Source organism: Topomyia yanbarensis, chromosome 2 (assembly GCF_030247195.1).
Source record: "Topomyia yanbarensis strain Yona2022 chromosome 2, ASM3024719v1, whole genome shotgun sequence".
NCBI classification, from domain to species: Eukaryota; Metazoa; Arthropoda; class Insecta; order Diptera; family Culicidae; genus Topomyia; species Topomyia yanbarensis.
In genome coordinates this window covers 300,744,864-300,760,427 of record NC_080671.1, presented here as the reverse complement: position 1 = coordinate 300,760,427, position 15,564 = coordinate 300,744,864, and the positions used below count along the sequence as shown (strand labels likewise).

General features: G+C 43.4%; 1 protein-coding gene across 1 annotated transcript; it reads right to left on the bottom strand.

Moving 5' to 3' along the window:
- Positions 1 to 7,461: 7,461 nt before the first annotated feature.
- Positions 7,462 to 8,581, bottom strand: LOC131683366 (uncharacterized). Its single transcript, XM_058965289.1, has one exon. The coding sequence runs from the start codon at positions 8,428 to 8,430 to the stop codon at positions 7,543 to 7,545; it is 888 nt and encodes a 295-aa protein (XP_058821272.1). The 5' UTR covers positions 8,431 to 8,581; the 3' UTR covers positions 7,462 to 7,542.
- Positions 8,582 to 15,564: the final 6,983 nt, after the last annotated feature.

Here is a 15,564-nt window from a genome sequence, read left to right as displayed (position 1 = left end):
TGTTGCCGTCGGGAACTGACGGCTGCTTTCGGAAAACTCCCAAGTGAGTAATCCATATAAAAGCATACCGTCACAGACGGCACGGAAAAGTTTTTATGCTGGTTTAAGGAGATTTGCTGGCCAAACTCCGAGATTTTTACCTGCTAAATCCTCCAGCTCGTAGGAGGATACACCTTTTTTTGAGACAATTTTTGCCGGTAAGTATTGTGGTCCAAGTTTAGCATTGTAAGACTCGAGTGCATTCGACAACTTCATGTTTCGACGGTATACCATTTGTCCCGTTTCAAAAGGTTTGGAGAACTTTCGATGACGCAAGTTGTACTGATGTCGAATGCCCTCGCTTGCCTTTGCCAAACTTTTGACCACAATCTCCCGGATTTTGTCTATCTGTTGGTGTCTTGTTTCTAGGTCACCCTCACCGGAAATCCTGCTGAAGTCATCGGCAGATGCCATTTCACACCCGTGTATAATGAAATGTGGACTAAACCCAGTGGAGGAATGAACGGTAGTATTTAGGATGCGCTCCACATCGGTGATGTGGACATCCCAGTTGCGCTGCTCGGTTCGAGCATATGCCCGGATTGCGGTGTTTATCGAGCGATTTGTTCGCTCCACTGGGTTAGCCTGCGAATGATAGCGGGAGTTCAGCCAATGTTTGACGTTGGTTTCTTTTATGAATTGACTGAACTCCTTCGAGGTGAAAGTGGAGGCATTTTCGCTTAGCAGAATTTCCGGGCTACCATGGCGATTGAACCACTGTTCGCGCAGTATCGTACAGAGTGACGTACTAGCGATTTTGCGAACGGGGGTTAACATGACGTACTTGCTGAAGACGTCGAGGACGACAAGCAAGTGTTGATTGCAACGTTTGCTTTTTGGAAGAGGACCAATATAGTCCACAGAAACCATTCGCCATGGTGCATTAGTCGCACGCGACTTACCCATTTCGGGCTGGACTGGGACGAAAGGAGCTTTGATTTCCTTGCACGTCCCACATTCTCGAATAAACTTTCGTACTTCAGATCCCATACGAGGCCAGTAATATCGTAACTGTACTTCGTGGATCGTTTTATCGTATCCCACGTGAAGCAAATTTTCGTGGGTACGTTGAATCAAATCTTGACGGAACTCGGGTGCTGGGACGAGTTTCCAACTGAACCGCGAGTCGCACGGAACAACTTTCGAGTTTACATACTTGAAAAGTTGATCATTTTCTACTTTGAAGTCGGCATAGTCGTCAGGATTTTGGATAACTTTGGACTTCATGGAACAGTACCAGTCTGAGGTGGACAAAGCGGAAACGGCTGCTACGGCCCGGGATAACGCATCTGGAACGACATTGTCCTTGCCTTTCCGGTGCTCAATAGACATGTCGTAGAGTTGCAATTCTAAACTCCAACGACTCAAACGTGAACTGGTTTTCCATTTAGTCTTCAATATCCACGTAATCGCTGACGAATCAGTGACCAGTCGAAAATGATAACCTTCCAAGTAACCTCGGAAGTGTTCAACCGCCATTATCACCGCCAGACCTTCCTTCTCAGTTGCATGATAGTTCCTTTGGGGAGTGGTCAGTTTATGCGAAAAGTAAGCAACTACTTTCTCGCCCTCGGGATACTCCTGCACCAGAACAGCAGCGACTGCTACGTCACTAGCGTCTGTCTGAAGGATGAACTCTTTGGAGAAGTCTGGTGGGACTAAAACTGGAGGAGTGACTAGAAGTTCCTTAATTTTAAGGAACGCGAGTTCTGCCTCGGAGTTCCAAACTAAGCTCTTGGTTTTCGTTTTGAGCAGATCGGTCAAGGGAGCAGTGACCTCACTGAACCGATCAATGAAGCGGCGGTAATAACCGCACATACCGAGGAAACGACATAGTTTCGTCACGGTAACCGGTCTCTCGTAGTCGAGAATGGGTTGAATTTTGTCAGGATTGACCTTGAGTCCGTCCCGATTCAACAAATAACCAAGAAACTTTAGTTCGGGGACTCCAAAACGGGATTTTTCCAAATTGATGGTTAGGTTGGCTCTTGCTAGACAATCGGCCACTGCTTTGAGCAACTGTATGTGATGCTCGAACGTTTCGCTTACCACGATGATGTCATCTAGGTAGACGAAAACGTAAGGTTCCCATTTACCTCGTCCTAGAACCTGGTCCATCAGTCGCGCCAGAGTAGCGGGGCTGTTGACGAGACCAAATGGTAGACGAGTAAATTGGAACATACCCCTGCCGGGAACACTGAAAGCAGTATATTTGCGACTATCCTTGGCCAGGGGTACCTGGAGAAAGGCCTCCTTCAAGTCTATAGTAGACAGGTACTTCGCCTTGGGTAAGCCGCCCAATATTCGCCCAGGGTGGGGCAGAGGGTATGCATCTCGTACAGTACGCTCATTGAGAGGCCTAGCGTCTAGACAAAGGCGAATTGAGTCGTCTGGTTTCGTGACCGCCACAATATTAAGCGACCAATCCGAATCAGACTCCTCGATAATTCCCATAGACCGCCATCGGTCAACCTCTTCCCAGACCTTAGACAGTTTCTTTGGGCTCATGTGATAAGGATATCGGCAAACGGGTGCCGCACCTTGGAATTCATCTTTGATGACAATCCTGTGCTCTGTGAATGAGGTTGAGCTTAGCTTTCCGGGCTCTACTGCCTGGAAGCACTTCTTTACTTCTTCTACGCGCGCTAACTGTTCCGAAGTGAGTATCGACTCACGCGGTACTTCATCTTCTTCGTCGTCTTCCGATTCCTGACCTGAGTTCAACAGAGCACAGTTTTGTATCTCAGGAGAAATCCCAAAGGCGCGCCAAAAGTCCATACCTAGAATGGAGTTGACGGTCAGATGCTCTACTACAAGAGTGCATAGGACCTTTGTCAAATTTTGAAAAGTATACGGGAGATACGCTTGTCCAATGATTGGTAAGGATTGACCATTTGCAGAACGTAGTTCGAGTGGCCGTTCCAACCTTTTCAAGGGACTTTTCGAAAACTTTCGGTATAGCTTTTTAGTTATAATTGTGGCGTTACTACCACTGTCGAGTAAGGCTTTGAAGGATGTGCCGTACACTGCGACAATTGCAAATGGACGGTTATCGAACGGGTCGTCAAGGACGATGGTTTCGACGGACAATGAATTATCATAGTCCTCATCACGAGCCGGTCGAAAACTGTCGTAAATCTGGGGGTTAATAATGAGTTGTTGTTTGGAGCGCTGCTTTACTGCCAACTGCGACTTCAGTTGGTTCTGATCCCGTTTTTTAGGCAGTAAGGGCAACGAGAAACATCAAATCCTTTAAAACCACACACGATGCAGAAGACCCGATTTGGTTTCCGGCATTCCTCAAATTCATGTCCTTTGTCTCCACAATTGTAGCAGACGCCGAGCACGGGAGGACGATGCTTTTCCACCAAATACTCCAGACACATTATAGGTTTCTGCGGTGGTTCGATCGGTTTTTGATTGTTTCCTTCGAGATTCTTGCCGTCCTGATTCCCTTGCTGTTTCTTTTTCTGGTTATCAGGAGGCTTGCTTGAATCAAGACCTGCCGGTTTGGCATTCTTGTTCCAAAACGTTTTGGATTTTGCGTTGCCGTTATTCTGTCCACCTCCCTTTTGGTTTTGATTATTTTGTTTTTGTTTGTTTTGTGGTGGATTATCAGAATAAGCAGCAACTTCCCGAGAAGAACCGAAAACTTTCTGATAAATCGGCGTCTTGGAGGCGTCGATCGATTTACCAAGACTCATCAATTCCGAAAGCGTGTTCACTGGCCTGAGGATTAGCATTTGTTTATAGTCGGCTTTCAGGTTCCGCTTGAGCACGTCGAGTTTTTCGCTCGGTGCCATTGGAACCGTCATCGCACGAAATATTTTCTCCATTTCCAGGAAATATTCCTGGAAAGATTCGTTACGCATCTGCCGGCGCTGGAGAGCCTTCATCTTGAGCGTAGCATCAAGTTCAGGATGTACAAAATTTACCTTGAGCTCGCAAACAAGATGGTTCCAGTTAAACAACCGGTTTTGCGCACGCATAGCCTGATACCAGGTCAAAGCATTGCCAGTGAACAAATGCATCGCAGAATTGAAAAGTTCATCTTCGCACATTTGTTCACACGCAGCGTAATTTGCTACGGTGTCCAAAAACTCATTAAGTCCAGTTCCTTCATCAGTTCCAGCATACTTCCGAATTTTCCAATCAGCGACGCGTTGCGGGTTTCGCGAGTAATTCCTGGGGGCCACCATCGATCTGTTTCCCGCATTGGTGGATATCGAAAAGTTCGGATATGATGGTCCCGCCAGCTGTTCGGTCAATTCAGGAACGTAAGGCTGGTTCTGAGTTTGGTACGGGGCTGTGAATCCAGTATTCTGTTTCGGTTTCTCGATTGGTAGTGATGGACATAGATTTTGTTGACCCGAGAATCCTCGCTTCAACACAAATTGATCGGGACTGGGCGCCAGTGTTGGGCGAGGAATCTCTGGTGCATCAAATGAATCGGGTACGTCCATCAAACGCAAATCTTCCAGATCGGTCTGCAGATCCATCTCGGGAGCACTTTCCTTCTGATGTACTAGTGCCCGAAGTTCACTGACGGATTCACGAAGTGAGACAACTTCTTGAACCGTCTTTCTTAAAACTGACGAAATGGTTGTCAGTGAAGCAATCCCACCCATTAGCGTTTCAGTAGCTTTTGAAAAAGCATCAGATCCCTGAGACGCTAGGGCTCCATTATCGTCGGATTGCTGTCGTAATTGTCGAATCTCGTCCCTCATCTCGCACAAGACACGCAACAGGTCGTCTCCTACGAGCTGTTTAGAAAGAGATCCTTCGTTATCGGAAGGATTGGATCCCTGTGGAATTGCAGGTACGTCTGTACTCAGCAAATCTCCCAAAATCTCTCCATCCTCCCCTTCTTGGTTGTCGGGAGGAAGCGCTGCCTGTTCGTCGTTAAAATGACTGGCATAAACTGCTAGAACTTCCTCCAGCAACCCCGAAATTTCCTGGTTGACCTCCCCTGCCGCATAATTTCGGATAACCTGGAGCCTAGACCCCAAATGAAGCAACCGTGTTCGGTAAATCTCCTTGTTTGGGCACCGGTACTGGAGATCTTCCTTGATTGTTAGTAATTTACCAAGGCAGATCTCCTTTTCTTCACCCACGTCACCCCGGAAATTGCGTACTAATTCCCTCCGAGACGACCGCTCATGCGACAAAATTCCCCGAAGACGCCGCTGCCGCTGGACACCCGAAAGATCCGACTCAGGAGAGATAAAAATGCTTCGAGATAGCAACTCAAAATCCAGCTCATCGAAATGTAAATGATCGACGCGCATGAACACACACGCTTGGTTGAATTTCTCCAACGCCATCATAACTTGCGCTATATTGGAAGAAATCACCAAGACACAAAGCATGTAAGTACTGACACGGTATTATTTTCAATTTTTCGCCCACTAACGATTCCCTTAAAATTTCAGGAAATCAAGCTGCTCCAAAAATGTCTCAAATCGGATTGAGAATTCAAGGCAATTGGCCACCGCAACCGAATAAATGACAACAACCTTCAAACTACTCGTCCGGCAGACCAAACACAAACAACGCAATCCACAAATTCGGACAAAAAAAGGAAAAAACAAAAAATCGAAAAAATACGCCAAAAAATGTAAATAAATTAATAAATATACGACCGCGGAACAATATTGCGGAAGAAACCTCACCGACTGTTCTACGAAAATCCTCTATTTAGTAGAAGCACCTCACACTCCGGAAGAAAAAAATATTTTCCAAAATAGGAAAATATTTTTTTCAGTGTGTTTTGCGCTGTGCGCCAAATGTAAGTAGGGGTTTGCCCACTACTCGGGTTCTTGTTTGCCCGGCGAACCCTTCTTTTCAGGGCGGCCTAGGTGCTTCTACAGAATTTCGGATTTTCGTCACAACAAAAAAAAGGTAAACCAAACAAATAAATTAACAAATTTACCGACTTTTATTTCCTCCTAATACTCTCCACTGCTGCTGTTGCCGTTGAGCTGCTACTGCTGGGCGGAAAGGTGGGCGGTCTCGTCCGACCGGCCGGGACAGCAACGGCCGAGTTCTCCTTGATTACGTTGGCTGCTCCGGCAGCGGTCCTTGTCTTTTAGCTAGGGAGGTGAGCTTGGCTCCTTTGTTGGAACCTCCCTAGCGACGGTGGTGATGAATCACCGGATTCTTTGCTCGCCGCAAAGAATCCCGGAAGACACCGCAGTGTTCTTCCCAGGGGGAGCCTTTGTCCACCCTGCTTCACCCTCCTTGGCTATTAGCTGGGAAGGAGAGCAAAGCTCGTTCGGCTTATCCTTCCCAGCGAGGGCGGATTGGTGCGTCTGGATCCTTTGCGGTTAGCCGGGGAAGCGAAAATTCCTTGATGATTAGCTTCCCCCGACGGCGATCCAGCACCACAAAATAAACAAGCGCACAAACCACGGGCCGGCACTTTACGACGGATAACTTTCCGTCACACACGCGCACTTCGCACTACGGCTATTGTGGCTGGAAACTGTCCCGAACTGGTGTAACGGGGACGTCTGAATTTCACCGTGGTCTGTCACTTTCTAAAAAAACTCGATCGCCGCCTTCCTCATTCGACCCAAAACAAACACCAAAACCAGCACCAAAAAAACGTACCGCCGCATAGCTGTCATCACCTATGCGCAGCATAGCCAGTACCCTTATTTCAGCAGCAGGAGAGCGGTGGCCTATCTAAGCCCTATGTTATTTATACATAAATATGAAACAAAATTTTCTACACCTATCTGATTACACAAAACCGTTCACAAACGCGAAACTATATAAAAATTTACAAACTAAATGTGAACGGTATCGAACAGCGGTGAGCATAACTTTAACGTAAACAATACACTCTACGGAGTGTATACGCAAAAAAAGGGTATATTTCCACCCAGTGCTAAATTGTTACCCTGACGGGTTACAGACAGAGTCTAGATGGGCGGATGAACGTCTGCCAGGGTGTGGGCTGAGAAATGACAATGACAATCTTTAAATGTAATTAGTTTAAGAACCCACAAAGCTGTCTGTTGGTGAAGGTACAATAAATAAGCATCGCATTTTCGTCTTTGAGTGTACATCACATCGATGTGTAGTCGTTGCTACTCATTCAAACTCGGCTATTTATTTTTACACTACACTGCTGTAGCACATTGTAAAACCGAAAATGCTATATTTTTTTAAAGCTTCTAATAAATTCCAATCCTTTTTTCAAGAGAATCTGTCCATATTCGCAAGTCAATCCCATGTTCTATGGGATTTCCTATCTACATGGGATTGACTTGCGATTATAGGCAGTACAGTGCTATTGACAAACTGAACAATCCAAGAAGAGAAACAATAATAACTTACGCGGGTTGGAAAACGTGCTTAAAGGAAATGCAGTGATTTTCGAAGAACATCTGGTTGTAATGAAATCATTATCTATCATACAAATCGCACATCATATTTAAAACTAGTATTTTTAGCATTAAACAAAGTTATTACAAAGTTGGTCACTAAAAGAATTATTCAATTAAAATAAACACGATGGACCTGCGACCGCATCAATTTACGCTTGCACAGCGGGCATTTTTTCCGAAGCTGGATCTCGTGGTTGATGCAAGAATGGCAAAATAGGTGACCGCAAATGGTCGAAGAAGCACCTTTCTTGAAGATTGGTTCAAAACAGATTGGACAATTAACGGAGCATGGCAATCCTCCAACATCGGAAGATTGAGATACATTCAAATCCATTTCTGAGGTAGTTATTCGTTTTGTTGGTGGAGGGATTGCGTTACTATTTAAACCCAAATTCGCATTTGGTATCTGTGTTGAGACAGGTAGATCAACCATGGAATCATCTAGAGTAATTAGTTCAACAACGGGGACTGACGAGCCTAATCTTCTGCGACGTCTGCGGCTTTGTCTGGAATGTACTTCTAGATCCTCTCCATACGCAGACGAGCTCAAGTCAATCATAGGGACATCTTGAGATACAACAATACAATCATCGGTTTCTGCATTGTTTCGTGTTGGTGAGTATTGGACGGCTTCGGGTAATTCAACTTCATACGACACTGTACCGTTTGAGTCGTTGTCAGTGTCATCGCTTAGAACTTCAATTTGTCCCGGTACTGCCTGGTTAACAGGTACAACTGACAATGGACTGTTAGTAGGTTGATCCCTTTCTGTACTAGAAATGTTTTCATCAAAAGTTGAACCAGAATTGGGGCATGACGTGCTTTCGGCCGTGGTATATGATACGTTTTCTGCAGAAGACTCGAAGAGATCACTTGATGTATTGTATTGAGATTCTGTATTATGATTCAAAATGTTGGAGTATGCCGATAGGAAGGCTTCTGCACGTCCTATTATGTCCACCATACTTTCGTCTAAATCTTCTGTACTTGATTCCATGACAGGTTAACGTGAGCTGGAAGTCTTTGGTTATGTGGTAATTTTTCTTGATATAATTTAAATATTGATAATAAAATTTAACCATCACTCAAACAAAACAACTTGATATGAGCCTATCGATATTATCAAAGCAACTAAGATTATTGATTGTGCCCAAAGAGAATAGGGAAAGAGACGAAGAGTGAAAATCAGTCAAAACGGCAACACTCCCTTTATGATGATTTTAACACTAGAATTTTGGCAACCGCTTCCACAGGCAGCACTTTAAATGACTCCTATTATATTTTGAAAACAAACCGTACGTCGATCGTTGGTTTTGTTTATCAAAAGATGTGCATTCCGAAACAAAGAGATGAAATAATTCTAAAGCTTGTTTTTACTCATACATATACTCTAGAATGTACCTTACAATCACGATTGAACTAAGTTCTGACGAAAACTCAAATTTCTTTTTTGATAGATGTACAATACTTATCTCCTCTAACTCAGGCATGAGTAATGTTTATTTACATTGCACGATTGGTCTGCTCAATAAGGTATTTTTGGCTTCACACTATTCGTCTCTTTCCCTATTCTCTTTGATTGTGCCAAGTGCCAATGTTAACTATAGTTACTATATTCATAGTTAGGCGGAGCCAATTGAACATGTCAAATGCCGGAGCCAATCGAGCATGACGTTACATTAGAGCACTCCAGTTAGAGTGTGGCCAAGAGGTCATGACGTATCCAAACGAACATGGAATTTGACGTATACACAATAGAAATACGTCAAATTTCATGTTCGTTTGGATGCGTCATGGCCTCTTGGCCACACTCTAACTAGAGTGCTCTACGCTAAATAACATGTTCTTTTCGGATGTTTATGAAAAAGGTATTAAGATAATGGTTATTAATTATTTTACTTTTTCCTTGTGTTATCGAGCGTAGAGAAAAGAAAACGAGCAAAAAAAAATTCTGTAACACGAAGACATATCCGTGCAAGTATGAAACCACATCATATAATCGGATTCGTGCATGAAAAGTTCTTGCCCAGTAAAGTTCAGCCGGAAATGAACTGGAATTCTGGCTGGTTCCAGTTCGTATTCCGGCTCAAGTGACACAACCGATTCTAACTAGAATCGGTTGTGTCACTGGAGCCGGAATACGAACTGGAACCAGCCAGAATTCCAGTTCATTTCCGGCTGAGCTTAACTGGGTGCTGAAGACATCAACAATGAAACCACAGAGAACAGACATCCATGATCCAACAAAAATATTTAAAAAACGTGTGTCAATTCTGTCGAACTCAGTCACAAAAAAACATGACAGTAGCGCACCTGGTTTGGAAGCCGTTAGAGATTTTACACAATTTGAATGCTGAAGATGGACGTCTGTTCTCTGTGATGAAACTATTAACACAGAGAACAGACATCCATGATCGAACAAAAATATTTAAAAAACGTGTGTAAACATTTGAATTAATATACGAAAAACACTAGCTCTGCCATACCAAACTATCCCAACTATCCGTCAAATCCATTCCGGAACCGGTTCGAAATCTTTGATGGATTCAGTATGGAATCTTACTCAAAGAAAACAACCGATTCCGACTCTATCGGTTGATGCATTTGAACTGGAATTAATGCTGGAAGTCCGAATCGGTTCCGGACTAGTTTGACTGGGTAGAGCAATAACCGCTGTCAATTCAGTCGAACTCAGCCCCAAAAAAACATGACGACAGTAGCGCACCTGGTTTGGATATCCAAACTACCTTCGAAACCGTTAGAGATTTTACACAAGTTGAATGCTGAAGATGGACGTCTGTTCTCTGTGGTTGAACGGTTATTTGGACGTTGTCCAAATTGGTCCAACGATCCAAAGAGAATAGGGGAAGAGACGAAGAGTGAAAATCAGTCAAAACGGCAACAATCCCTTTATGATGATTTTAACACTAGAATTTTGGCAACCGCTTCCACAGGCAGCACTTTAAATGACTCCTATTATATTTTGAAAACAAACCGTACGTCGATCGTTGGTTTTGTTTATCAAAAGATGTGCATTCCGAAACAAAGAGATGAAATAATTCTAAAGCTTGTTTTTACTCATACATATACTCTAGAATGTACCTTACAATCACGATTGAACTAAATTCTGACGAAAACTCAAATTTCTTTTTTGATAGATGTACAATACTTATCTCCTCTAACTCAGGCATGAGTAATGTTTATTTACATTGCACGATTGGTCTGCTCAATAAGGTATTTTTGGCTTCACACTATTCGTCTCTTTCCCTATTCTCTTTGCAACGAACGTCCTTCATTGGACAATTTTGAAACCAACCGTTCTTAGAGGGTAGTAAACGGCAAGTTCCCAGTTAAATCATTCCGGAACCGGTTCGGATAACTGAATGGAGTTAGTATCCCAGTAAAGTTTAGCCGGAAATGAGCCGGTATTCCGGCTGGTTCTAATTAGCATTTTGGCTCCAGTGACACAACTGATTCTAACTAGAAGCGGTTGTGTCACTGAAGCCGGAATACGAATTATAATAGAACCAGCCAGAAATCCGGCTGAACTTAATGGGATGGTTTCCCACCGTGGCCCAGTGAGCAAATTTTCTGGCAGAGACCGCTCTGCTAGATTTCTGTAAGTCTTGGTTTGGCAGCCCTGTCAAATTTCTGCGCGTATCCTGTCGGGTTAGTTGAGCTAGGGCGAACTCAGTTTCGCTCGCGTTTTCTGGCAAATTTTGACAGGAACCGAGCAAAACCCTGGCATAACTCGGACATAAACTGTGCAAAGATCCTGGCAATTCCTACTTGGTAGAATTTAGCACGAATCAAACAAAACATCTAACAAAGATGTGACAGGAAGCGGGCAGAGATCTTGGCCGTACATTTCTGACTAAATTCTGGATAAAAGTGAGCAGCTTCCCACTGAGAAGTCCAAAAAATTGTTTCAAAATCGTTCAACACGGGTCCAACGATGGACGTTCGTTGAACGGTTATTTGGACGATGTCCAAATTGGTCCAACGAACGTCCTTCATTGGACGATTTTGAAACCAACCGTTCTTGATTTAACCGCTTTTGTCAGAAACGGTTGTTGCATTTGAGCGAATTCGTTGCCAGAATTCTCGCACAAATCGCGCAAAATGCTCGCAGAAACTCTGCCAGCATCAACTTCGTTTTCTCAACTTTTGCTAACTTTCTGCTTGCCACGTTAGAGCACAGAGAACAGACGTCCATCTTCAGCATTCAACTTGTGTAAAATCTCTAACGGTTTCGAAGGTAGTTTGGATATCTAAACCAGGTGCGCTGCTGTCATGTTTTTTTGTGGCTAAGTGCGACAGAATTGACAGCGGTTATTCCTCTACCCAGTCAAACTAGTCCGGAACCGATTCGGACTTCCAGCATGAATTCCAGCTCAAATGCGTCAACCGATAGAGTCGGAATCAGTTGTTTTCTTTGAGCTAGATTCCATGCTGAATCCATCCAGGATTTCGAACCGGTTCCGGAATCGATTTGACGGATAGTTGGGATAGGTTGGTGCGGCGGCGCTAGTGTTTTTCGTATATTAATTCAAATGTTTACACACGTTTTTTTAAATATTTTTGTTCGATCATGGATGTCTGTTCTCTGTGCTATTGGTTTTCATATGTTTCATATTTTGGTTATATGTTTTTTATCAGTAAGGCATTTGACAACGTGCTTCTGTAGTTATTGCACTGTTCAGCAGCGTAGTATTTTATATAGGAGAGTACACTCAGGTTTTTTTTACGCGAATTTTGAAATTACCGCGGTTTTCATTTACACGGCCTGTATTTCCTGCGTATAATTGCATCGGAAACAATCACATTCCCAGCAGAACTTTTTGTTTTCTAATTTCAAACACTTTTGTTTCGTACTGCACAAAACGGAAAATTTTAAAACAGAACTTACCGTCCCAGCAGCCAGATAAAATTCCTTAATATCGGTAGGGTCACTAAAAGTTTATCGGTAGGCCGGGTTGTTGTCGCAAAAACGTAGTATTGACATAGAATTGTAAAATACTGACAACACAGATCTCAGACCAAATCCAACCCAAAAAATGAATGTTGAGTAGGATGTGTCCAAAATCAATAAAAATCGGTAGTATTCGGTAGGAATAACAAAATATCGGTATTTTTGCCTTGGTCGTCTGTGAATCGGTAGGGAAGACCAAAATCGGTAGGACTACCGATAAATCGGTAGGTCTGGCCACCCTGTCTTCTCCTATCAATAGTTCTCAACAGACTGAATCGGATTCGCTCTTCAGTCGGTTTGCCTGCCGCAAAATACATCCACACACTCGCTTACGTGTGTTCGATTTCTGTGGTCATTGCATGACACGCTGCAACACACACAGCTGTACTCACTCTTGTATTTCTGTCGACCAGTCAATCCCTTTCCTTCTCACAAGGCATATATAGAGCAACTCACACATCAATGAGACTGCTGCATGTTCTTACCCTGTTGCATGCACATTCATACCGATATACATGGTTCATTAAGGTGGGAATGTATACTTTTTACTCACATATTCTAATATTGGAATGATATTTCTTATAATTTTCGGCTTTAGATAAGTTATTTCTCTTCCAACAATATCTTATACACTACATCCTTTCTCACCTCTACTCTAATGGTAAATATGGTATCGAAAAATTCAAAATATATCATGAAAGTCTTGTATTATTGAGCACTGTTCTCTATATGAACGTCTGGCGCACAAGCTCTCTGTGTTCGCTATTTAAATCCCATAGTTCATTATCTTGTATCATGGATAAATGAAATCTTCCTTGTGCACACAAACAAAAAAACAATCGTGACCTGGTAATGAGCATTCGAACCCAACTCGTTTCCTCTCGCACGATGCATCAAATTTCCGACCTCATTCGCGCCTTCTCGCATGACTTCCCGCATAAATGGGTACCATATGCCAACCATTGCATCAAACATTTGAAAACCATTTTCAATATGGTTCGTTCAACAATAGATTAACCATTGCTTGGTATAATATCGAACATAACAATTATCGTTTTTCCATTCTTGACCATACAAACAACGGGTTGTTAAGAACGGTCACCATACCAAAATATGTTCTTTTCCATATACATTTTGACAACATACCATTCAAGAACCATACAGTTTATGGTGGCATGCATATTTTAGATCTAGCGATGGATAAAATGTTAGTTGGAGAAAAAATCGGTTCCCTTCACCTTTTCAATTGTATCGATATTGTAAGACGAGGATTTTTGATCATGTTAATCCCCAGGTTTTTGGAACACGGTAAACATATATGCGAATGACAGAGACCACCAGTGCAATATTAACATGTGGCACAAAAGTACAATGTAGTCTGCAACTCTTCAATATAGGATACGCGGAAGATATTGGAAATGGTAACTAAAATTAGTATGGTAGTTTAATATTGAATTATAATGATGGAATATATCAATCGTATTCCCAATATGGTGAATAGTTTGGAAATGGTTCCGAAGCTTTCTGGAATGGTGTTTATTTATACGGGTTAGAACAAAGCAAATACCAGATTTGGATCGTGGACCCAAACATAATTCGCGTCCTCCCAAATAATTCTTAATCTGCTATCCGTCCTCTCGTACGAAACCAAACATACTTCGCGTCTTTTCGTTCGAATTCAAACCTATCTTACCCGATTTGTGTCCTCTCGCCCGAATTTAAACCTATTTTGCGTCCTCTCGCACGAATTCAAACATGTTCCACACGATTCGCGTCCTCTCGCACGAATCGAAACCTGATTCGCCTCCTCTCGCACGAATCCAAACCTATTCGCGTCCTCTCGCACGAATTCAATCATATTCCATCCGATTCGCGTCCACTCGCACGAATCGAAACCTGATTCGCGTCCTCTCGCACGAATCCCAACATAATTCGCGTCCTCTCGCACGAATTCAATCATGTTCCACCCGATTTGTGTCCTCTCGCCCGAATTTAAACCTATTTCGCGTCCTCTCGCACGAATTCAAACATGTTCCACACGATTCGCGTCCTCTCGTACGAATCGAAACCTGATTCGCGTCCTCTCGCACGAATCCAAACCTATTCGCGTCCTCTCGCACGAATTCAATCATATTCCATCCGATTCGCGTCCACTCGCACGAATCGAAACCTGATTCGCGTCCTCTCGCACGAATCCCAACATAATTCGCGTCCTCTCGCACGAATTCAATCATGTTCCACCCGATTCGCGTCCTCTCGCACGAATCCAAACCTAATTCGCGTCCTCTCGCACGAATTCAAACATATTCCATCCGATTCGTGCCCTCTCGCACCAATCGAAACCTGATTCGCGTCCTCTCGCGCGAATCCAACCATAATTCGCGTCCTCTCGCACGAATTCAAACATATTTCTTCCGATTCGCGTCCTCTCGCACGAATCGAAACCTGATTCGCGTCCTCTCGCACGAATTCAAACATATTCCTTCCGACTCGCGTCCTCTCGCACGAATCGAAACCTGATTCGCGTCCTCTCGCACGAACCCAAACATAATTCGCGTCCTCTCGCACGAATTTAATCATGTTCCATCCGATTCGCGTCCTCTCGCACGAATCCAAACCTGATTCGCGTCCTCTCGCACGAATCCAAACATAATTCGCGTCCTCTCGCACGAATTTAATACATACAATACAATACAATTCAACCCTGATTCGTGCCTTCAAACACAAATCAACATTCAGTCAAAACGCAAGAAATCTTTAACAAACATGTTCTCATTTGTATTTTCATCTTCTCATTCATCATCTAGGCAACAAAAATACCAATTCCGTTCTACTGTTTATCGTCATACATTGATATTCTGTCGTTTTTTCCGCTCGCCAAATGCATCTTTCCACCTCACACGATCAAGCTCAATAAAACTACCAAAAAATGTATCTTGCTTTCATTAGCTTGCAACGTCAAACCAAAAGTTCATGATGCTATTTAAAACGCGGATACATATTTACTTCACTTTTTTTTCTCAAGCACTAGTCACTGGGAGCCACTGCGCCATTGTCGTATCCATGTCCGGAGTATTTTTCGCTTCAAAGCGTCTTCTCCTATCAATAGTTCTCAACAGACTGAATCGGATTCGCTCTTCAGTCGGTTTGCCTGCCGCA